Here is a 26752-nt window from a genome sequence, read left to right on the forward strand (position 1 = left end):
ATTCTTTAACGTGAAAATGCAACCCCTACCTTCAACCACCTTAGAATGACAGGTACAACCCCCAATTTTTAAAATAGGAAGTATAGGCTTATGATATATCGTTTGAAAGGTCTTTTCATTCTCCATTCAAAAATGTTGTCGCTTTCAAGTTTATTAAGATTAATTAAGATAAAATAAATTAAAATCATGTGGTTACCGAAATTCGCTAAAATATACTCAAAACTTATTTCCCGTTTAGGTCTTGATAATGAGAAAAATCATAGCAATGTGGTTTTTAGATGGTAACCATTAGATTAACGGAAATGCATAAAATAACAGTTTTACAAATGAGTGGTTACGGAGATAACACCCGAACACAACAGGAAGTAACTCGCCTATTTCATGAGAAATTTCCTAATTTACCACCTATATCCCAAGGAACAATAAGTAAAATAGAGACGCAGTTTCCCGAGTTTGGTCATGTAAGGCAGATAAAAAAAGCAGCTGCCAATGCACTGAGTGATGAACTCAAATTAGATGTGTTGCTTGAGTTTCAGGAAAATCCACATACATCGAGTAGGCAGACATCCACTACATTCAATGCTAGCCATACATCGATAGTAAATATATTAAAAGAAAATAAATTGCATCCCTATAACATAGGGGATGGATAACAATATTATCCAATTAGAAGACAAATTAGAAGAAAATTATGTTTTCTGATGAGTGTAATTTTTCACTTAACGGTCATGCTAATCGGCAAAATTGTCACTACTGGGCCACGGAAAATCTTCACTGGATGAGAGAAGAACACACTCAATACCCTCAAAAGGTTAATGTTTGGGCAGGGATTGTAGGAAACAATATCATTGGTCCCTTTTTCATTGAGGGCAACTTGAATGGCAACAATTATTTGGCACTACTTCAAAATGATGTCATTCCAACGTTGGCAAATTTATATCCTGATCCAGGAAACCCTCAAGTTCCTGCGAATACGATATGGTTTCAGCAGGATGGAGCACCACCACATTACCAACATAATGTCCGGCAGTACCTCGATACAATATTTCCCAATCGGTGGATAGGGAGGCGAGGATCGATTGAATGGCCAGCGCGATCACCTGATCTTACATTATTAGATTTCTTTTTATGGGGATATGTGAAGAGCCATGTGTACAAAACTAAACCTTCTGATTTAAATGACTTAAAAGAACGAATAACGCTTGCGATTAGGTCGATCACACCTGTTATGTTGAATAATGTTAGAAGACAGTTTTATTTGAGATTAGGATGTTGCCAAGACGTTCGCGGTGAACATTTTGAACATCTACTTCATTAACATTCATAGTTCTTTTTCGTGTTCTACATTTTATTACGTTTTGCATTACATTTTAGTTTTTGATTGTATTGTAGCGAATTTCGGTAACTACATGATTTTAATTTATTTTATCTTAATTAATCTTAATAAACTTGAAAGCGACAACATTTTTGAATGGAGAATGAAAAGACCTTTCAAACGATATATCACAAGCCTATACTTCCTATTTTAAAAATTGAGGGTTGTACCTGTCATTCTAAGGGAGTTGATGGTAGGGGTTGCATTTTCACGTTAAAGAATGTCAAGTTATAATTTAAATTTGACGTGTTTCGGGATTTTTTATAAATATGTACAGTAACCTAAATAATGAATTTATTCCATTTGGCTTTTACACACTGTATAATGTATTGTGAGTTAAATAAATGAGTTAAATAACTCAGTAGAAATGTCAAAAGGTCAGCGCTTTCGACAAAACGGAACATCGTAAGAGTATTAATATAATTGTTAACTAGTTAACCCATAGTAACAAATCATAAATTATAATACCTGAAAGAAAATCGTGAGATCTACTCGTTTCTTAAACTCTATGACGTATTTACTCTAATATATTAAAGAACAATATGATCAGTTTCCGAATGAAAGTATGATAATAGATAGATAAATACGCCGATATGTCTACATAAAAATTTGTAAAGGTAATTTTAAATTTCACAGAAAATATACGTAAACAATGGACTTATTTTTTATTAGACCAAACGTAATTGTTCGTCTAAAAATAATTACGATATTGTTTTTATAATTGTGTCCCTTGAATAATTTTTAATAACTTTTACTTTTGTTGATTATTTCGATTTTCGCACAGTTAAGCTTACTTCCAGTTTTCGTATATGTATAGTCAACTACACAGTTAATGAAAATTATCATTGTTCCATGTTTTACGTCATAGTTGGCTGGTTTAAAACTTTGAAAATCCTATATCCTGTTTGACGTCACTATATCATTTTTGAGGGTAAGTATAAACTGTTTGGCAGACAATTTACAGCATATCCATAATATATACTATCAATGTATACCTACTACGAATTGTATTAAATACAACCAATCGAAAATCAAATTAATAAATTGATAAGTCAAGATGTCGCTGGTATTGATATCTAATCGATTGAATTTACAAATTTCCTGAGTGCTGTTGTTAACACAAGATACATTCCTGTCTTATCTTCTGAAGAATAAGGTTTAGTCAGCGAGTTAAAAAGAGTTTCGTTGTAGGTTTTATTTTGATGGTCGGCGTCTACCAACTAAAAACCTCTCCTCTGCTACTCCAGACATCAGGATGAAAGAGCGGATAAGGCAAAATATCTCTCCTGATGTCATGTTACCACCCGATTCCCATTCTTTCTTCCACACATTCATCGGGGAAATTAGACGCACACGAACCACTAAAGACTTTTAAACCCCTGCCTTAGCGAGGCTTCGATCTTTCTCACGTCGTATGTCTCTCATTTTCTCCTATTTTGGCCTTTTGACAGTCTGAACTTCTCCAAGATACTACTCACTCGTTTCAGAATTCTGTTGCCTCTCCTGTCCTTCTTTTGAAGAAAGCAGCTTCGGGATTAGTGACAGTTTACTCTGCCACATCACGTGTTGCCTCCTACTTTTCCTGCCACTGGCCGATTGAAACTAATCTGTCCCTTTCACATGTAAAGGAACACAGCAAGACTTCTACCACCTCACTTCAGAATGTTGCCGCGTAGAAGGCCATAGTTTTCACAACACCGTGAAGCATCCTAGTCAAGTACGTCAAGTATCTCCCAGATACTTGACGTACTTGACACAAATACAACACTGTCTCCCTTTCTGTAGCATCTGATTACTACAACCTCCATCTTATCCTCCACGAGAGAAACATTATGTTCGTTCATCCAATCCTCAACGAGACACCCGCATGGGTAATCCAAAGTCGTCAGCGAATGCGAAGGGGGTAACACCCTCCACATATTCGCAGTTTATGGACCAAGGACAGAGCCCTGCGAGATTCTAGCCGTTACATCCACCATCATACTAGTCTCTCAAAGAGCTCATTGTGTGACCCCACTGCAATATATTGCAAGAATTTCGGACGCCAAAGAGAATCAAGATGACCCATTGGTGATCAGACCCTATTTCCCGAAGCACATCGGTCACCGCATCTCCTGTACCTTTGCCCTCCTTACAATAACCTCCTCAATACGTACATGTAGCACTCTCTCATAGAACTCTTCTATGCAAGGAAGAAGGAAAATAGAACGATATTTTTTCTGCATTGACTTTAGGCAGGTGTACGAGCCTCGAGATTTTCCAGGGAAGAGCATTCATGTGCTCAAGCAGCTACGTGGGCTACAAAAGGTCCAGATGTACAACCGCCTCGGGTGGGACACCATCTAGACCAAGAGCCCTGCAAGACTTGAGGGAACCCATCGCCACAGCCACTTCATCTAACGTAAAGGGCATATCACGCTCAGCGTCGACATCTCTCAGCACACCATGCCGCCAGCCATGCACGAGGTTTGCGCCAACTTATATCAGTCCATCGTACACTTGCACGGGAAGTTCTGGAGTAACTGTTACATATGCGGAAGCAGTCACATAATGTACAGATGTATAGTAGATATCAGTGAAACGTATACCATCACAGAGGGTAGTGTACGGGCCGGCACATGCACTGAAGGTTTCAGGGAGGTGTACACGTGCGCAGTAATTATCAATGTAATCTACACCTGCACAGAGGATACACAAGAGGTTTTATCGACTTGTACGCACGCGGAGTTGGTACCATAAATTTTTCTACGACGTGGACTTTTAATGATACCTAATGCAGTGTCGTGTATACAGGTGTATGTTTTACAGGTAAATATTGAGCGTATTTACACCCCACTAAAACATTTTGCGCATGTGTCAGACCCTACGGTACCAAAAAAATCAACCGTTTCTGAGACACAGAGCTTAAAAGTGTCGGTTGAGTGTTCGAACCATTTTAAACTTCTGAATACGAATGACCCATGACGGCTTTAGAGTTTGAGAAGTAAAAGTTTTGTTTTCGCCTAAAAACAGACGTGTCTTTAGTAGTATACCCCTTTATTTCTTACTTGTTCAATAAATAATTTAATTTATTAATTCTATAATAACTTATTAACATTATACCTATGATCCGACTTCTTTAAAATAACTATAAGCCTTGTAAAATTAAGAAAACAGGGGGTTATCTAAAGCCCCTTTCATTAATTGATAAATAAACCTATTCCGTCTGCTCTATTATGCTTAAGTACCTACACAGAGGAGACAATCAAACCATAATGGTACTAAATCAGTTTACTTTTCATACGAATATATTTGAACTGTAAATCTATGATTTTGTACCAAACCAATTGCGATGAGAATTTTTGTAACCCCATGGATCAGTGGGATATCCACAGGTATATCTTACCGAGATATTCTACTCAGGATACTCACCTAATTTTTTTTTGACAGGGGAACTTTATTAATTTTTAGTTAAATTTTAAACTATACATTTTTCATTTGTAAAAAATATTTTACGGTTTTCGTGTTATTATTTTTTGTCTTAGTCATCACCATCATTGGTGCTAAAGCCCTATAAAAGAGTCTCGACCTTCCCAAGTCTATTACGCCAGTCAGTTCTATCCATTGCCAACTGTTGCCAGTTTGCTGCGCCTATTTATCTACCATCCTCATCTACACAATCTCTCCATCTGAGTTTTGGCCTACCCCTACTTCTACTTCGCACAGATTGTGACATAAGAATTCTTGTAGGAGGGTTGTTCTGCTGAGATCTTGTCAGATGTCCTGCCCATCTTAGTCTTCCTATTAGTCATCGAAGAAGAGGAAGACCGAGAAAAAAATTCCTTGATAACATCGATGAAGACATGAGAAATATGGGAATGCGTACTTGGCGAAGGAAGGCGATGGATAGGGATGACTGGAGAGAAATTCTTGAGGAGGCTAGGATCCACACAGGGCTGTAAAGCTAGAATAATGATGATGATGCAAGTAGGATAGTTATGGATTTAATCTATTAGATGTCGATACCAGCGGCGTATTGACTTATTGATTTACTAATTTGATTTTCGATGAATTCCATTAAATAAATTATTTTGAAATATTGTAGAAATAACGTGTACTCTTACAAGTTCCCTTAATTTTATCAACAAATAAGCGATAAAGCATCATTTTTCTAACATAAACTAGAAAATATTTATCATTGGTTTACCTTAATTATAATGCTAAATTTCTTTGTCGTCGACGTATCCACTGGTTTAATTTGATGAACTTGTCCAGTTTCTGAATCAATTCGAAAATAGTTGCTATACGTTTCGGGTACACCGCTGACGAATGAGTATTGAATTGGAGAATTGATTGTATCCATGTCCACCGCTTGAATCTTCTCTGGTGAAATATTAAGTACTCCTTGAAGTATTCCGCTGGATACCTATAGTATAAATCAGTAATTAGTTAAGTAAACGAGAAGATTAAGCAGTATAAATTATTTCGTATCTTTACCAAATAAAATTGTGTTGAAACTATTTTTATTTTGAGACATGTCTGAAGTTATAGTGTATTTTTATGTATGAGAGAGTAATAAAACAATAAATTATGTATGCAAATCCCTAAACTGTTGATACGGGTGACTCAATGAAAAACAGATATTTGTCAACAAGTTTACAGAAGTATATAGGAAAACAATTTTAAATTGAGTATGACCACCAGGTATAAAGGTTGGAGCAGAATCGAATACAATAGTTGTGAGGGTTACTAATCCCTAAATAAGGTTGCCAGTGTCGGAGTGATGGAGGTTAACAGGTACTAATGAATTTGCAAGAAATGTAAGATGTTTATTTTATTGGTTATATATAACCAATAAAAGTTTAATAAGTACCTACCTATTTGCAAAATAAAGTTTAATTCTTTAGATAAAATAAAACGTTTTATTTTATCTGAAATGAGTGCATTCCACGAAGTAAGGGTTTCAACAATCAAACATTTAATTCTTTAATTCCAGGAATCTACGACAGTAATTGACTAGATAATTACCTTCTAAACTTATTCCACAGAAAATGTGATAGTGGGTTTTTCCATTTTGTATATAGGAAGGTCCAAGTGGCGTATTCAAAATTCTTAACAGTTCACTAAAAGTAGGTACTTCAGTTGCAAGGTGCAGTTTATTGTGTATACTAGTGTTATGGAAAATTTGGTGCCGTGTAAACGCCGAAATTGGTCCTCTAACAGTTAATGAAAAAACATTAATATTTAATTGTTTTAAATCATCTACAGACAAACGTTTATGGGAAAGTGTTGATGAGACCGTTGAGTTAGTTAGCAGTACACTTGGTGTTGGGAAATCTACGATTTACAGAGTTATTAAAGAAGAGAAATGTGGTAGTTTTCAAATGCCACGTAATGCTCCAGGGAAACCAAAATTTCAAATAGAATATCATTTTAAAGAAGGACTTCGACGGAAAGTGCATGAATTCTTCTTTAGACAAGAATTTCCAACATTGGATAAAGTTCTTGTCTCAGTTCGAGATGATAAGGATTACCCAGAAATGAGTCGAAATACGTTATGGAAACTTTTAAAAGAAAGAGGCTTCCGCTGGAAAAAGAATCCCAGAAAGTCTATTTTATTAGAAAGAAGCGATATTGTCATATGGAGAAGACATTTTCTAAGAACCATAAAGGACATGAGAAACCAAAAAAGAAAAATATTTTATCTTGATGAAACATGGATCAACGAGGGTCATACACCAAATAAATTTTGGCAGGATGAAACTGTTACAAGTCAAAGGCACGCTTTTGTAAATAACTTATCTACTGGTTTAAACCCACCATCAGGAAAGGGACGCAGGCTGATAATAGTACACATTGGCAGTTCAGACGGTTTTGTTGAAGGTGGTTTATTAACTTTTGAATCAACTCGTACCGGTGACTACCATGAAGACATGAACGCTGATGTCTTTCAAGAATGGTTCGAACAAATGATAGATCTTCTTCCTAAGAACTGTGTAATAGTAATGGATAATGCAAGTTATCACTCCAGACTTATAGAAGGACTGCCCACAACCAAGTGGTTAAAAAAAGACTTGCAGAATTGGCTGAATTCAAAAAATATTACGTACCATCCCGGATCTATAAGAAAGGAACTTTATTCGTTGTGTGCCCTTCATAAAGAAAAATTTAAAAAATACGAAATTGATGAAATTGCCAAAACTCGTGGAATGACAGTACTCAGATCCCCACCATATCATTGTGAATTAAACCCGATTGAACTGGTATGGGCACAGATAAAGAGTGAAGTTTCAAGAAAAAATACCACTTTTAAAATTCATGATGTTAAACAGTTGTTTTTGGAGGCCATAAATAATGTAAAACCTGAAAACTGGGAAAAGGCAGTAAATCACACTATTAAAGAAGAGGAAAAAATGTGGAAGCTGGACAATATTACTGATAAAATGATCGAGCCAGTTATTATAAATCTTGGTTCTGAAAGTTCATCTTCTGAATCTGATTTGGATTTGTAACAAGTAGCTGTAAGTTTTATATTAATATTTTTATTCATCTATTTAACATACCTTAGACGGTTTTAAAAACTCTTTTTCTCTTTTGTAATTTTTAAAAATTAAAAAAAATGTGAATTTTAAAACCCTTTTTAATGTAGGCCAGTCAGTTCTAATATAGTGTGTGATAAAAGAGGTCACTTTTGTTTACATACACATTATAACACTTTATAACACTGAAATAATTCATTTATTTTTTACAATTATTCAAAGTAATTTTTCAATTAATCTTGAGCACGCCCATGGAGTGGTCGGAGCTACCAGTTAAAATTATGCTAATTACTCTCTCGTTCATAAAAATAAACTATAAATATGTATTATGTTTATATAAAAGTAAGCTACCACAATTGATTGTAATAAAAATTACATTTCTAACTAAGCTTGACATTTCAATTGACGCTCCAGAAATCGTATTCAAAAAAAGATTATTTTAAAAATTTCTAAGAAAATGTATAATCATAGACATATAATACAATCAGACTGATTGCTATAATATAGTCGCATTCCCCCAAAGCGACAGAGAAAAATGAAGCAAGCAATCTCTTTTTAATTTGCCAGGTATATCGATCACGTGAACTAAGTGGCCAATGAGAAGGTCACGTGGTCGATAAACCCGGCCCATTAGAAAGAGGAGCAGGGACTGCGTTGCGTCAGTTTTGTGCATATTGGTCATATTCCAAGGCACTTGGAATATTTTCACATTACTCAAAATTTACTAAAAATGGGTTAATAATTTTTCAGCAAAAATTAGAGGTCTTAAATAGCAAGAAATTTCCATTAGGTCCATACTTGATGTAGTTTCAGCTAAAAAGCCTTTTAAAAGCTTTTTGGCTGGTTGTGTGGTGTTTTTACTGGCAGAATAATGTAAAATGTATGCTTTAAAGAACAAAGAAGCAGTTGTAAACCAAAAATATAATTTTTTTGCATAGTAATATTTTACAGATAACTTTAGGAAGCAAACGGCTCATTTTCGGATCTTTTAGATTCAAAATTCGGATTCAAAAATGATTCTGGATAATATATATCCAGAAATGGTAATGTTACTAAGCTAGAGATTATAGTTGGTTCGCTATATTTACGCGGGTTTCGGATTAAAAATTTTATTGTAAGTACCCAGTTTTAATTACCTGCTCTTTGGGGAAATATCAACTGGTCAAATGAAATGAAAAATAATCCATAACTTTTTTTAATTAAATAATAATGGAAAATCTTTTATATAATTGACAGTATAATAAGGAGAATTACTTCATTAATGGAGTCTAATGTGGCTAATATAAACCTAATAATAATTTTATATTACACTTCACACAGAAAATATGGTCTATGTATATTTGTTCCATGGAGAGAATTTCTAATGAAAAATAAAAAAATTTAACTTGCCAACAAAAATGAAAAACAGTCATTATCATCAAAAATATCATAATCGTCATCATCATCACTGTCATCACCATTAATTGTTATTATGATTGGACCTATTTCGTTTATTTTATTTTCACGAGTCCACCAATCTTCTATTAGTTTCTCGCACTTGAATATACAGTTGCACCACACTTCTGGAGTTACAATTGAAAGTGCCTTTCTCCAAGTTTCCCGAACTGCGTCGTCGTTATAACCGTTAGGCCCAATATGGTTGTCATAATATTGTTTTGCTATTCCCCATATATATTCGATGGGATTAAACTGGCAATGATACGGTGGCAGACGTAAAACTTGATGACCGTAACTTTCAATAATCTGATCCACAACAAAGGTTTTTGGTTTTGCGTGGATATTTGCGTAATAATTCTGATTTTAAAATATGTTGTGTAAATGGTATATGTTCCTTTGTCAACCATTCTTTAATTTTATTAACAGTCCAAGAATTCGTTGGACTTTTGTTTAATACTTCAGAATGGTAAGGTGCATTGTCTAAAATAATTACGCTGGGCTCACTTAAACCTGGGAGAAGTTTTTCATGTAACCATTTTACAAACATTTCTGTGTTCATATTATCGTGATAGTCACTTGATTTTGATTTAGATGAAAATATTAAATCAGCACCTTCTAAAAAACCCGATTTCCCTCCTGCATGTAAAATTATGTGTCGCTTCCCTTCTCCATCAGTATGTTTGATAGACTTTACGTTATCATCTTGCCATATTCTCTTGGTTGCACCACTAGAAAATATCCATGTTTCGTCTAAATATATAAAATTTGCCCTTTCTTCTTTTAATTTAGAATATTTTCTTAGAAAGTTAATTCTTTTATGCACAACAGAACTTCTTTCACAAAGGGCTTTTCTGTCATCCTCCTTTTGAAATTTGAAACCCAAATTATGTATCACTTGCCATAGACTTGTTCTGCCAATTTCGTCAAATTTTCTATCTTTTAATTTCGAGAGAATTGTATTTAAGGTCACATGTTCCTTGTTGGCTCGCATTCGATAAATGGTATCACGAATTTTAAATTTTTTTCCATCTGGAATATCTTTCGTTTTCAATGATAGGCGAGTTTTTCGGTGATCTTCTTTCGGCCGTTCATTATTGCGATTTTGTAATACTCCTCTTAGTTTGGTTTCACTAATTCCTAGAGCATCACATACGCGTTGTTGAACAGACATTACCGATTTTAAAGGACCGCCATTTTCTTTTTCATCCGTAAAATACTTATGTACACTACAAATTAGACTATCTACATCTAACACACGTCTAGGCATTTTTACATATTTCTACCAAACATACAATGTCAACACTGGCAAAGAATCAATTCAACTGCAATATTGTAACAAATTTATACCTACCCTAATGTTATTTTAATGTATTTTAAAATATGACCATTAATGCACTTTTTACCTAATTTTCTGGGAAGTCGTTTACTGCAACTGGTTATCAATGAGTCATTAGCATAATTTTGTTAATCCGAAACCCGCGTAAATATAGCGAACCCACTATAAGTTAGAAATTTATTAATTTAAGTTTTATGGTTGAGAAAGTCCGTTGGATGGGGGTAGATTTTAAACGCACACTTTACCTGATATTCCCTTGCACTATAAGTGAAATAAAGACCCATTAAAATTTTAATCCTCTAATACGTTCATAAAAGCATAAAAGCATAAAGGTCTGTTTCAGGTGTTTTTTGTTTATTTCTCTGTCACGTTAAGTCAGTTTTATAGCGACAAGACATAAAATCTTTCCAAAGATAAATGACCGGTGAAGGTTGCCAATCGATAAAAATTATTTAATAATGAAAGCTGTATAAACGTCTGAGAGTTTTTCTAAGATACCTGTGGATAAGTGATGTTCAATTATTTTAGAGTTTACAGTCTTAATAATAAATCACGGATAACGATACTGTCAAACAAATTAAAGACGTTCGAAAGATGTGACGTAACATATGGATGTAATCCAAGAAAGGATTCATTATAAAAATACATCGTCGTTGAAGTTCAATTATATAATGTCTCTAATGTATATACATTTACCAATAAAACACCGAAAACCTTGTTTTCTTCAGAAATATAACTGGACTGTTAGCCGTAAACAAAATGCAGTAAACCACATAAATAAGTGGAAGAAAGATTGTGGACTCTTGATAATAACTAAAGCTCGGATTTATAGGCAACAAAAATTGAAGAAAAAGGCGCCTATATAGGCAAATATTTTTATTAAAAAAGGCAGGAATATTAACATTTAGGCAAAATATAGGCAATAAATGGATATAACTTATTATTTATTGTACAAAGTGAATTAACGTAATATTAACTTAAGGCAGGTATATTTACACATCATAATCATAACATTAGTATAAATAAACTAGTAACTAAATAACTGTAAATTAATAATTAAACATTGTAACCACTTAAAATTTTATCATTAATAGAAACAACTAAATGTTTTTCAATATTTTCGGTCTTAAAACTATGTCTTCGATCACTTAAAATTAATTTGTACATCGAAAACGAACATTCGACATCGACAGATGTAATTGGAGCATATTTCAGAGCGGATAATAAATCTGGCATAATTTGAAATTCCTCGGAAAATGTCCCATTCAAAACTTTAGCAACATTAGATAAAAACGAAAAACTTCATTCTTGTCGAAAACATATTTCATTTTTTTTTTAAATTAATTGACCGTTACTTCCAGGTGCCGATTTAATTTTCGTCTTTAAATTATCTATTAATTTTACCGACTCACATAAATTTATCTCTTGTTTTTCTAATAAGGTAATTGTGGTAACTATTAATTTATAATTGTCATTGATATAAGCGAGTTCCTGTTTCAATTTGGGATTTTTTAATATTTTTTTTGATTCTCGAATGGCTTCGGAAATATCATCATCAAATTCTGACATAACTAATTCTATTTCATTGCAGTGTTCAAAGTAAAAAAAACTGCTTCGAGCCAGGTTCCACACCTTGTAATTACTGGTTTATGTGGCAAAGGGACACCCGGAAGTCTTTGTTTATATATTTGCACCCTCAACGGAGCCTTTACAAAAACTTTTTTCATAAAATTTATAAAATTATTTACCAACGGAAACAGATTTCTTATTGCTTCAGCAATTCTATTTACCCCGTGGGCTACACAAGTGCAATGAATTAAATTAGGATAAAAAATCTTTTAATTAACAGCAGCCTTTAACATATATGCCGTAGCATCTGAAAGCATTAAAACTATTTTATTCACTAGTATAGCGTTGGGTAAAAAGAGGTTTGTTAAACTATCTTGTATAAATCGACTTATTGTTAGATTGTTTGTTTTTTCCAATTCTCTAACGGCAACTAAATAAGGTTTTCTCGCGAAGTTTTCGTTCAAAATTCCAATCATTAAATTAGCTATATACCTGCCGCATACATCTGTCGTTTCATCCACGATAATATACAAAAAATTGCCCTCTAACTCCCGCTTAATTTATGAAATACATTCCACATAACATTTTTCTACAGTATGTTTTCTCAATGTACTCTCGTCCGGTAAGGATTTATTAAGATATTTTTCGAAAAAGCATTTAAAAGTAGGGTTATTAACTTTATATAGAGGAATGTTGGATGCAATCATCATCTGGCATAAATCAAATTTAAATGCGTCTTCCTCCTTTTTTTTTGAACTTCTTAAACTATCCCGCAGAGATATTTGGGCTAACTTAGAGGAATTTAATTTTTCCAAATTACGTTTATGAAGTGGGGTTCCACAATGCTGGTCAATAAAGTATTTTTTTCTACTTGAAATCTGAGAATTAAAAAAAAATAATTAGAATTCTAAAACCGCTTTAGAATTTAGTTATGTTGTGGGACGAGAAAAAAAGAGAAAAAATAAAACTTACCGATTTGCCGCATGGTTTACAAAATGCTCTATCTCCTTCTAGAGAAAAATTCCGAATAAGGTGCGATCCATAGCCTTAATTTAGATGTCATCTTTTCACAAAAATGTCTAAAACGTTTTAAAACGTGTTCTTTGCTTTTCGGTATACGCAACAAAACTAAACTAGGATATAGCAATTTGTGACTAAACTCTGATACAGTAACCGACTGTACAACTGATAATAAACTAATAAAGCTTTAGGGATTTCCAAATAGTTAACCCTCAAGTCTCGATCAGGTACATTTTCCTAGAAATCTGTTATATAAACAAACCATTGATATTTTATTATTGACCCAAAATTTTATTATAGAATTAGAATGGTTTAGGAATAGAATAATATCATGGGTAGTACCATGAAATTTTAAAAAAGGCACAAATAGGCGGAATTTACGAAAAAAGGCAAAAAGTGCAAAAAACAATTATAATAGGCAAAATAGACAAAAAAGGCATTTTGCCTATAATCCGAGCTTTAATAATAACATTGAAGAACTTTGTCAATATATAATTATTCCTATCGGGCCGGACAAAGAAACTGACACAGAAGAAGAGTTGAAAATCAATAATTCATAAGTCAACGAGTAAGTTTTTAATTTATGCACATTACGTAAGTGTTAGATATCAATACGATTTATTTGCTTTAATATTATTTTATTTTTACATATAAATCTGCCCCTTTTTGATTCTCTAACACTGATCCTGTTAGGTATATAATCCATGGGTTTATGGATGGGTTCACCCTATGTATCCAAACCAAATTTGTTCATCAAATCTGTTGGTATTTCAGTCGTCGAGCCTTGATAAATTATGAAATCGTAAAGCATTCCATTGGCTCCGCACATAGCAAAAATTTTAATACCTCATGGGCGTGGCTTATTCTTCACGTATTGTTTGAAATTTAGTCTTCCAGTAAATGGTACTACCTGTTCATCAACACTGAAATATTTACCTTTTGCCAGATCAAGACATCTGTTGCGGAGTGCATCAAAAAACGGTCTAACTTTAAATAGTTTATCATTTGAATTGGCTGGTTTTTCTAAATTGTTTACTATATGGATATTTTTTCGTAATAAGAAGAATCTATCTCTACTCATATTGTTTAAAAATAAACCAATATTGTACGTACTATCCCAATATATTCTAATTCGAAGCACATACAATTGATAATGATGTGGAGTCCAACAAAAGTGGTAATTTCATTTTTATCGGTTGGTCTACATGTTTCGTCACTGTGTAAAGCGTATATATTGGTCATTTCAGCAACTTTTTCAAAAAATAATAGTGAAAGGTACTGTAAAAAGTAATCTACAGCAGACTTCTCTTCATTTGATGTATCGTGTTGTATATTATGAGTCTTATATTACTAGTCCATTTCCATCATATTGATAGCACATTATGTATGCAAATCCCTAAACTGTTGATACGGGTGACTCAATGAAAAGTAGATATTAGTCAACAAGTTTACAGAAGTATATAGGAAAACAATTTTAAATTGAGTATGACCACCAGGTATAAAGGTTGAAGCAGAATAGAATACAATAGTTTTGAGAGTTACTAATCCCTAAATAAAGTTGCCAGTGTCGGAGTGATGGAGATTAACAGGTACTAATGAATTTGCAAGAAATGTAAGATGTTTATTTTATTGGTTATATATAAAATAATTTGTGGCCGTAACAGGGGCCGATTTGTAAAAAAATGAATATTATTTTAATCAAATTCCATTTCAGATTCACTGCTTTCTTCAGAATCTAAGGAATCTTCAACTCCAATGTTAATTATTACCGGTTCCAGCATTGCATCAGTCATATTATCCAAATTCCACATTTTATTTTCTTCCTTGTGAGCATGACTAACAGCATTTTTCCAATTTTCTGGAGTTACTTTTGATAAGGAATGTTCAAATAATTGTTGTAAGTCTTCTAATTTAAAAGTTTTGTTGTTGCGTCTGACTTCACCCTTTACTTGAGACCATATATTTTCTATCGGATTCAGATCACAGTGGTATGGGGGTAAACGTAAAATAATTACATCACGGTTTAATGCCATTTCATCAATTATATATTTTTTATAAGCTGCTTTATGTTGCCTTACAATAGGTTATAATTCCTTTTTTGTCGAATTCTCCTCGTACTCAATTGCGTGTTTATCCAACCATTCGATTATCTCTCCTTTTTTCCATGCCGTTGTTGGCAATTTTTCTGCTAGTCTTGAATGGTAACTAGCATTATCCATGACTATGACAGAATTTTTTGGAATAAAATCCAACATTTGCTCAAAATATTCTTCAAAAACGTCAGCAGTCATTTCCTCGTGGTAATCTTTGGTTGATTTTGAGGCAAAACTTAATAATCCACCATTGACAAAACCGTATTCGTTTCCAATATGGGTTATTATGAGTCTGCGTCCTTTTCCAACGGGAATATTGTTTATTCCAGTAGATACACCTTCGATGAATGTCTGGCGGGAACTTTTCACATTTGTATCAACCCATAGATATGGTACAGTATGACCTTCATTTAGCCAAGTCTCGTCCAAATAAAAAATTGTTTTCCCTTCTTCTCGGTACTTTTTCATAGTTCTTAGATAATCTTGTCTCCAACATACAATGTAATCTTTTTCAATTAAAACGGATTTTCTTCTATTCTTTTGCCAACGAAATCCCATCTCTCTCATAGTCCCCATAATTTCTTGTTGCTTATGATTGTTAACTCTTCGTTTTCTCTAATTAATGTTTGGATTTTGTCCAATGTTGGAAATTCTTTGTTAAAAAAAAATGAGTGGACGCTGCGTCTTATCATGTTTTTATGTATTTCTTCAATTTCCAAGGGTTTACTCCCTCCACTCTTCTTGGGAGATGAAATATTTCCTCCTTTTCTTTCTTTTAGGAATCTATAAATTGTTGCTTCTCCAACCGCTGTCATATTTGAACACATGTTAACGATTTCACGAACATTACTTAAAGGGCGTTGATGTACAAGTGCATCGTGTACATTTAATATTATATTTTTCTCTCTTAGACTGAAGGCACCTTTAAAACTACACTTAACCGGGATAAAACCTGTTGTCGACGTCATTTTTAAATGCAAATAACAAAATATCGACACCAAAAACGTAGGTAGGTAAGACATGAACAATGTACATCTACAAACTAAATGGAAGATGCAAACAATTTCTAATTTATGTTATTGGCATAAGCTGTAATGTGGCATAAAAACTACTTAAACTATCATTAGTGAAGTCTTATCAGTAATTCCAGGTAATCGTTCAAAGAAGGTATTCTTTTTGTGTCAGGCGATAACTTGAATAGAAAACAATAATCACCTTTAAATTACTGTTTACATTAATTTATTTCGTGAAATATTGAATTCTCTCGTTAATCACCCGTGTATAATTAACAATAATCGTGTGGCATATATACCGACGTTTTTTACGCACAAAAAAGGTATAGTGAGATTAGTGGACACTTATTTTACAGAAGATTTTTTAAAAGATAATGAATTGTTGACGGCATCTTAAAATATTAATTTTTTTTATTTATTTCAAAACAAGTATAGGGTGACGCCTATGGTTTTTTGACCTGTTGAGGATTTGCATACATAATGTGCTATCAATATGATGGAAAAGGACTATACTTGGTTTTATTTTTCTGGGTTTTTTATTTTTTCCATTTTGATAAAAAAATTCCTAAAAAAAATTGTTATATATTTAATACGCAAAAAAAATTTTTCCCGCTCCAATCTGATTTCCTGCGATATCCGGAGCATTTTTATAATTTGTCTTTGTGTCTATTTCTTCATCACTAGATTCAATATCTGAATGATTCTCCAAATATTGCAACATATTTTCACATTCAAGTTCTAATTGGTCATCACTCATCACCTAATAGCTCCAATAAAACCTCACGATCCCGTGAATCTTCTGGATTAAAACCCGAAATAATTAGAATTAAAGACTGATGCACATTACAATGTACAATAAAAATGAAAGCTTATGTTTTAACAAAATATAAAAGAAAATATATATTTTATATAATATTTTGATTCTGACATTTTATAAAACGTTTGATATACATATTTTATTAGTTTGTAAAAACTGCTATAAATAAAATAATTTTTTACTTACCTCGTTTACGACTACTTGACGCCGCCATGACTAATAATTTTCAAAGTCACACAATACGTTTAAACCGATAGCTAAAGAGCAGCAAGATTTATTTATGTCTACCAGAAATTGCTTAAATTAGCAAATATGCTGATTTATACAATTTTTAATACATTATCTTAGTGGATAGGATTACCTAAACTCAATGTATATTGCAATGTACACCAGGTCTGAAACAGTTGTTACAGTCGGTTCGCTATATTTACGCGGGTTTCGGATTAACAAAATTATGCTAGAGACTCATTGATAACCAGTTGCAGTAAACGACTTCCTAGAAAATTAGGTAAAAACTGCATTAATGGTCATATTTTAAAATACATTAAAATAACATTAGGGTAGGTATAAATTTGTTACAATATTGCAGTTGAATTGATTCTTTGCCAGTGTTAACATTGTATGTTTGGTGGAAATATTTAAAAATGCCTAGACGTGTGTTAGATGTAGATAGTCTAATTTGTAGTGTACATAAGTATTTTACGGATGAAAAAGAAAATGGCGGTCCTTTAAAATCGGTAATGTCTGTTCAACAACGCGTATGTGATGTTCTAGGAATTAGTGAAACCAAACTAAAAGGAGTATTACAAAATCGCAATAATGAACGGCCGAAAGAAGATCACCGAAAAACTCGCCTATCATTGAAAACGAAAGATATTCCAGATGGAAAAAAATTTGAAATTCGTGATACCATTTATCGAATGCGAGCCAACAAGGAACATGTGACCTTAAATACAATTCTCTCGGAATAAAAAGATAGAAAATTTGACGAAATTGGCAGAACAAGTTTATGGCAAGTGATACATAATTTGGGTTTCAAATTTCAAAAGGAGGATAACAGAAAAGCCCTTTGTGAAAGAAGTTCTGTTGTGCATAAAAGAATTAACTTTCTAAGAAAATATTCTAAATTAAAAAAAGAAAGGTCAAATTTTATATATTTAGACAAAACATGGATATTTTCTAGGGGTGCAACCAAGAGAATATGGCAAGATGATAACGTAAAGTCTATCAAACATACTGATGGAGAAGGGAAGCGACACATAATTTTACATGTAGGAGGGAAATCGGGGTTTATAGAAGGTGCTGATTTAATATTTTCATCTAAATCAAAATCAAGTGACTATCACGATAATATGAACACAGAAATGTTTGTAAAATGGTTACATGAAAAACTTCTCCCAGGTTTAAGTGAGCCCAGCGTAATTATTTTAGACAATGCACCTTACCATTCTGAAGTATTAAACAAAAGTCCAACGAATTCTTGGACTGTTAATAAAATTAAAGAATATTTGACAAAGGAACATATACAATTTACACAACATATTTTAAAATCAGAATTATTACGCTTGGCAAATATCCACGCAAAACCAAAAACCTTTGTTGTGGATCAGATTATTGAAAGTTACGGTAATCAAGTTTTACGTCTGCCGCCGTATCATTGCCAGTTTAATCCCATCGAATATATATGGGGAATAGCAAAACAATATTATGACAACCATATTGGGCCTAACGGTTATAGCGACGACGCAGTTCGGAAAACTTGGCGAAAGGTACTTTCAATTGTAACTCCAGAAGTGTGGTGCAACTGTATATTTAAGTGCGAGAAACTAATAGAAGATTTGTGGACTCGTGAAAATAAAATAAACGAAATAAGTCCAATCATAATAACAATTAATGGTGATGACAGTGATGATGAAGACGATTATGATATTTTTGATGATAATGACTGATTTTCATTTTTGTTGGCAAGTTAAATTTTTTTATTTTTCATTAGAAATTCTCTCCATGGAACAAATATACATAGACCATATTTTCTGTGTGAAGTGTAATATAAAATTATTATTAGGTTTATATTAGCCACATTAGACTCCATTAATGAAGTAATTCTCCTTATTATACTGTCAATTATATAAAAGATTTTCCATTATTATTTAATTAAAAAAAGTTATGGATTATTTTTCATTTCATTTGACCAGTTGATATTTCCCCAAAGAGCAGGTAATTAAAACTGGGTACTTACAATAAAATTTTTAATCCGAAACCCGCGTAAATATAGCGAACCGACTATACATGTTTTTTTACAGATTAGTGAAGATTTGCATTTGTAAGAAGCTGCCAATTGCAACCAAATAAAGTATAATAAAGACAAAACATTTAGGGCTAAACGCCTTTTATTGATTTGCACCGCCTACATAGTTAATAGATACATGTATTTAATCCATAAACGATACCTTTATTCAAAAACCATCGTAAGAATCGTGAGAATTCTCATTAAAACCAGCCCCGTAAATAAATCTGTCAAATAAGATACCTCCAGTTATAGAGAATTTATCATCGGTTGCAGAATTCCAATGTGCATTCATCTGAACAAATCGTCCATCTCTGAGAATGCGGCTATGAACATTTTTATCGTCACTTCTGAATGCTACTGGCTCCGGTCAATATGTACTATATATCATCCTTATACCGATAAGGGTTTTATAAGTTAACAAATAATAGAGCAGGTAGATTTTAAAGAATGTTAAGCGGTTTTTTCGAGAATGCACAACATTAACAATCAAACGATAACAATAATAATTTCAATTATGAGTAGTGTGTTGGTTTCGCGGATGAAACAAAATGTTTTCTTATATTTCCGGGTATTTATCGGTTCAGAAGTGGTTTTCCTTTTAATAGGAAATGTTAATAAACGTGTCGACATAATGTCATTCATTATTTCCTGTTTTAATTTACGTAAACACTGTTTTTACTATAATACTACTACTGTTCACACATGTTGCAGGTAGTATGCGAAATATACTGCAACGTACTCAAATTAAAAATTATCTTGCTTGGTGATTTTAGATATTTATGACATACAACGAAAATAGTTACTTACCGAGGCTGTATATTCAGGATTGATGCAAGTACCATCAAGAAGCATGCAGTTTTTGTAAATAAATGATGGTGGAAGATCATCGTCGTCTTTGATATTCACTGTTAACGTGGTAGTAGCAGAGAGTCTTTGAGAAGGATCACGAGCTCGGTCCTGAAACAAATAAAATATTTATTTTAAAAATAAAATATATTTTTTCGTGTGCTTATTATAAAAACTGGCCAAAAAAAAAACTAAATTTAAATTGATTTGAATTGAAGTGTTTTCATCTCTGCTGTTTCTAACATCCTTTTTGCCCTCTCTGTGTCAGGTCTTGTTTCTGCCGCGTATGTCATTATTGGTCTGATGACTGTTTTGTAAATTCTGCCTTTCGGTTCTTTCTCGATATTTTTATTTCTCCATATTGTTTCATTTAGACAGCCTTGGGGCTCTGTTTGCTCTATTCACTTGATCCTCCACTTCGGTTTCGAGCTTTCCGTAGCTAGATAATGTGATGCCTAGATATTTAAACTCCATCACTCGCATTTTGTCTTTTTTGGGTAAATTAACATGTTAAATTTTCTGGTGGTTATATTAAATTGGTTGTTGTAAATCATCTTCACTTTGTGAGAGTAGTATTGCGTCGTCTGCATAGCAGATTATTTTTTTTTCTCCCATTTGGTATCCTTTTTTAGTTCTTACTTTTTTTATTATTTCGTCCATAATCAAGTTGAACAATAGAGGACTCAGGGAATATCCCTGTCTTATCCCATTGCCAGCTTCAATAGGGTCGGTTAGTTCTTCTTCTACTTTTACTTTTATTGTGTTGTTTTGGTAGATATTTTCGATGGTTTTAAATATTTTTAGAGGTATCTCTCTTGCATGTAGTAAGTGGATAACGTCTTTTAATTTGACCCGGGACCGTACAAATGCCTTTGTAAGGTCCACGAAACTTAGATATGCCGGCTTGTTGTATTCTAATGATTTCTCTTGCATATGCCTCATTATAAATATAGCGTCGGTGCATGATCTTCCCGACCTAAAACCTTGTTGTTCTTCTGCTAGTGGTATAATTTTATTCAGTTTATTTGTTATCACTTTTTTGTTGTTCATTTTTCATGACTTTACGATATAGAAAAGTAACACTTTAATAGAAAACTAATTACCGGATTAGCAATCGTTATTATTAACAGTAACATATAATTTGAAATAGCCATATTTTCCAATTCTATTTTTGATATATAACCTGAAATGTGTAATTTCTTGTAGAAGTCTTATCCGTTAATCTATAAATATTAACCTACACAATTGTCACTTTAAAATTACACAAATTACTTTCCAATTGTAAAAGGTTGGTAGCAATGACATTGAATCAATAATGATCTTATACTTAGGCGCCGACAATAGTGTGGGTGTAGTCAATTAGATATCGATAAAGTCTAAAATGGTACTTTGTTATTTTTAATAAACTATAAAGGAACTAAATGTCACGCCCAATTAGTAATTATTACAAGGTTGTATTTGTTATACTTGATAGAATAGGTTACAGCAGGCGTCAAGCTGTCAGAAGTTTTTTGTCGATTTCCTATGTTATAGCTGCTAGTTCATTTTAAACTGATGTTTAAATATATTTTTTAATATTTTAAACACATCTGTGATTTATAATGGCAGTAAAAGTTGGATATTTAAGAAAAAAGAAAAACAACGAGTTGTTGCAGAATCACTATTGCGAATCCAACTAATATTACCACAGGAAACGGTGTCAAAAAGCAATTGAAAAATTAAAAAATTACTGAGTGTTATTTTTCAATTGGAATATCAGGAGGAAGTAAATAGAAAAGACGTATCCACCTATCCAATAAAAATAGCCATTATGATTGCCAACCTCCGTAGGAAGACGGCACTCTGAGAAGAGAAGATCCACTTCGCGTGGAGGGCTGGCCATTCTTTGTGTGAATTTGCATCTTCCCGGAACTCTGACGAGGCAGGGTTATACTGAAATAACGTTAAGATCCTATTGATACCGATTCATATACGGAATGTTTGACGAATTGTGCTCTTGCGCCATATATATGACTTTTGAATTGATCAAAGCGATAGCCAAAACTATCGTTTTCATAGCTTTCATCGTTTCTTTACTTGGTAAGGCGAAACGCGTGCGTCGTTCGCTCACTAGGCGGCGACTATCACGGAATTCTTGAGCCAAGGATACCAAGTGACGTTTCGTTGCGTTGTGCCGTTCGTCTGTTTCGTGGTTTCGATAAGGCTCGCCTTTCGGTTACCCGGCTAGCGTTCATGTGCTTCGTTTCGAGAGTCAACTTACCTCTAGCCTGAATCGATTCGTAGACAGGACACTGCCAGGCAGGCAGTTTGACTGGGGCGGTACATCTGTCAAAGAATAACGCAGCTGTCCTAAGGCCAGCTCAGCGAGGACAGAAACCTCGCGTAGAGAAAAAGGGCAAAAGCTGGCTTGATCCTGATGTTCAGTATGCATAGAGACTGTGAAAGCACGACCTATCGATCCTTTTGGCTTGAAGAGTTTTGAGGAAGAGAACGCCAAGCGTTGGATTGTTCATCCATAGACAGGAAACGTGAGCTGGGATTAGACCGTCGTAAGACAAGTTAGTTTTACCGTACTGATGACTCGTTGTTGCGGTAATAATCCTGCTCAGTATGAGAGGAACCGCAGGTTCGGACATTTGGTTGACGCACTTACTCGAGCGGGTAATGGTGCGAAGCTACCATCTGTGATATTATGCCTGAACGCTTCTAAGGCCGTATCCTTTCTAGTCAAAGGTGGCATCGATATCTCTTGGAGTTCCGAGAGTCGAAAGGCTCAAAACAATGTGACTTTACTAGGCAATCGTAGTTCGCTTGAGATCCTTATTTCCGTTGAGATTATTGGTTTACGGGATCTATCCTTGCCAGTAGACCAGATCTTTAGACGGACGAACATGGGTATTATAATCTTTTCGATATTGAAACTAGGATTGTCTGTAAAAGTCGATTCTTCTTCTTCTAGTTCCATGACCGGTACTATCGTGACTTTATTGACAGCAGCTCTAAATAACCATGTAGTTGATTTTCCATACCATTGCCTTCGATTTTTCAGCCATGATGTTCTTCTTCTACCAGGACCACGATTACCTTGGATCTTTCCCTGAATGATCAGATGTAAAAGATCCTATTTTTCAGGGTGTCTCATAATGTGACCGAAGTATTCCAGCTTGCGTTTCTTTATTATATTGACCAGTTGTGTTGTTTGGTTCAGCCGTCTAAGGACCTCCTAATTTCTAACTCCGTCGACCTAGCTTATTTTCAGTAGTCGTCTGTATACCCACATCTCAAAGGCTGTCAAGCGTTTAAGGATAGCCTCAGTTAGAGTCCACGCTTCCACTCCATACAGGACAGGAAAGATGTAGCAAGATGTCACTCGAAATCTAAGGTCAATGCTAAGATCGTGATTGCAAAGTACGTTTCTCATTTTAACAAAGGCAGCTCGGGCTTGTTCTATTCGGCTTTTAATTTCTGCGGTTGGATCCCAGCTCTCATTGATATTACTGCCGGGATACACGAGTTTCTCTACTCTGTCCAGTGTGGCATCTCCGACTTTTATACCGTCATCCTGTATATAAACTATTGTTTGCTTTGTTCTCTAAAATTTAATTTTCTTATCAATCTAACGTTGGGCCAATTGATATGGGAAGAAAAAAATTATGTTTAATTGACAGAAAGGTATGTAGCAAATCGTATAAATGTTTATCTTAATAATTAAACTGCTTATCATTTTTCCGCTATCCCTCATATTGGCTGTCGTTCTCTAACCGTTCATATAAGCGTGTATTTATTTGCATGTATTGATTGTTCTCAACATAATAAATAACAGGACAGCAAATAACAGTATATTGAGTATTGCTTAATCTCCATAAAGTATACTCACCTGTTCGATCTATGACATACCTCATAAATTCTAAAAATATATAATGGCACATTTGCGTAATTGAATTATTTTAAACAAATAGGTCACGTAGGTTAGTCTTTAATTCCATCATCCCACTGAAGTGTCGTGGAGAAAGTTTAAAAATTGACATAAATTTAGCCCACGCACAATGATTTTGATTTTTTCACAAAATCCGATAGGTTGAAGCCTACACAGTTTGCTATCAAAAGTTCAATCTTATTTTTTAAAACTGTAACAGGTTGGTAACACTGACATTGAATCAATAATGATCAGATCCTTGGGCGTCGAGAGTTGTGTAGGCGTTAATAGAAGTAAAGAAAGAATCTTTTTCAGTGAATCCTTAAGTAGATAAGTAGAAGATATATTTTTTCGTGGTTTGTTAACAATTCTTTTTGCTAAATTTTAATCTGATGTAAAACTTACATTTTTCAACATTTCTTTATTTTGTTTCACTTTTTATTTTGCTGTTATGCTCATTATACACAACTGTGTTCCAGGTACTGGTGCCACCCTGATAGGTTTTGTATTTTTGAAATTACCGCGTTAATTATTGGAATCAAATGTCATGTCACTTGTTGGTTTCATAAAAGTGGAAAGTTTTTTGGCTTCCTAAATATATTATATCTTTAATGTCTGCCTCAATTTTTCTTATTTACTCTTGGTCTTCATTCAACAATTCGCTTCATCTAACGACTGTCCTCCATTCTTCCTATGTGTCCTACCCATTTTAACAAAGCAATTTTTTGGATTATATCAGTTACTTTGGATCGTCTTTTTATTTCTTCATTGGATATGCGATCGCTGAGCTTAAGGTCAAGCATTTCTTGGTGCCTTTCTCTGAGTCACTTGAAGTTTGTGGATTATGTAGTTGCTAGCAAAGCTAATATTTGCAATATTGGTCGAAAGCTTTTGCCTGTACAGTATTTGGTATAAATTTGATTAAAGACTGTTTGTTATCTTCCAAATGCTGCTCATGCTAAGGATCAACTTCTATTTAAATCAGCCTTTGGGTTAAGGTTTGACAATTCCATTTTGAAGTGAATACTACTTATCTTATTATTTTTGCACGGGACCGAAATAATATTTAGTATGACGCGAAATATCAAGACGCGCGCAATAACCTTGCGTATACATGATATATTGTTATAATTCAGAATTATACATGGGTTTTTAGAATACAGACAAAAGGAAAATTGACAAAGTTAAGATTGTAATATATAATAGATTTAAAATATTAGGTAGAATTATTAAATGTTGTATGAATATAAAGTGTTTCGTTTCAAAAGAAAATGTTTAGGTTTTACCTAAACTTTTTAAACAAACCAATTTATTTCAATTCTTTTCTTAAATTTCATTTCATTTTCATTTTCATTTTAATCAACAAATGATATAAGTTAATTACTATTTAAATGGGAATAAGCCACAAATAAAGGTTAAAATACGTTTGTTGACGTTTCAATTTCCGCGTGTTTAAAAAAAAAAGAAAAAAAAAAAACAAAAAAAAAACAAAATTTGTTTAATTTACTAATGTTTGTATTTTGAGAACGATTTCCGAAGTGGAAATTGAAACGTCAATAAACGTATTTTAACCTTTAATTGTGGCTTATTCCCATTTAAATAGTAATTAATTTAAAATGCCACAAGAAAATAGCTTCAGAACAAATGATATAAGTACGTAATCTCTACTGGTACAAAATATTTATAATTTCCAAAAAGGAGAGGGTCAATTTGTAAGCCTCCAACTTTCTTAGAAAGGATTAAAGTTTCCAAACGGCAGAACGTGTTTTGCAGATTGTAAATGATTTTAGTTTAGATAAACAGGTTGTGTTTGTAAAGTCCTGTGATTATAAGACACAGAATTGTTAGTTCTATAATAAAAAGCGTTATTAATAATTGATTAATAATTGAATTGAATCAATTGAAAATTGATATTAATTTTCCACAATTTCCATAAATGATTTATTTTATAAGAATCTATTTATTATAATAGAAAATTTGCGATCATAGAGAAAGAAGAAATTATTTGTTAGAGCAGGCAATATTTAAGGAAAATTCGAAAATTGAGGAGAGAAGGTAGAAACATTTTTTTTAGATAAAAACTGGATAAATGAAGGGCATTTTGTTAAAAAAGTTTAGCAAGATAAACTGGTTACAACTGCTCGTCAGGAATTTATAGGTTTGTCTACGGACTTAAAATTTTCAAATGGTAAAGGTCGCCGTTTAATTATCACTCATATTGGAGCAGATAAAAAATTTGTTAAAGGAGGCTTGCTAGATAATATTTCAAATTCTACAAACGACTACCATGAAGAAATGACTGCTGATGTTTTTGTGGAATGTTTCAGTTATCTAACACTAAACGGAGAAAACACACAAATCAGACTCCCAGGGTACAGGAGACCCTATACGGGAGCTGAAACCACACTGGCCGTGAATTATCGCATTGTCTCGATGATCTTTCTTTGTGGTTGGATGTTCTCTCGTTTGTGATTTGTTGTCCTAGGGTTTTCACCTCTTCAGGACGTGGTTTGTTTTTCTTT

General features: G+C 33.4%; 1 protein-coding gene across 1 annotated transcript in view; it reads right to left on the reverse strand.

The window, feature by feature from the left end:
- Positions 1–26752, reverse strand: part of Cad99C (cadherin 99C) — a 210430-nt gene that overhangs the window by 52847 nt on the left and 130831 nt on the right. The window contains exons 8-9 of the mRNA XM_072542457.1: positions 20276–20425; positions 5562–5780 (exon numbers count right to left, since the gene is read on the reverse strand). Of these exons, the coding sequence (XP_072398558.1) occupies positions 5562–5780; positions 20276–20425 (369 nt within the window). The remainder of the gene's footprint in view (positions 1–5561; positions 5781–20275; positions 20426–26752) is intronic.

The sequence above is a fragment of the Diabrotica undecimpunctata genome, chromosome 8 (genome assembly GCF_040954645.1).
Source record: "Diabrotica undecimpunctata isolate CICGRU chromosome 8, icDiaUnde3, whole genome shotgun sequence".
Lineage (NCBI taxonomy): Eukaryota > Metazoa > Arthropoda > Insecta > Coleoptera > Chrysomelidae > Diabrotica > Diabrotica undecimpunctata.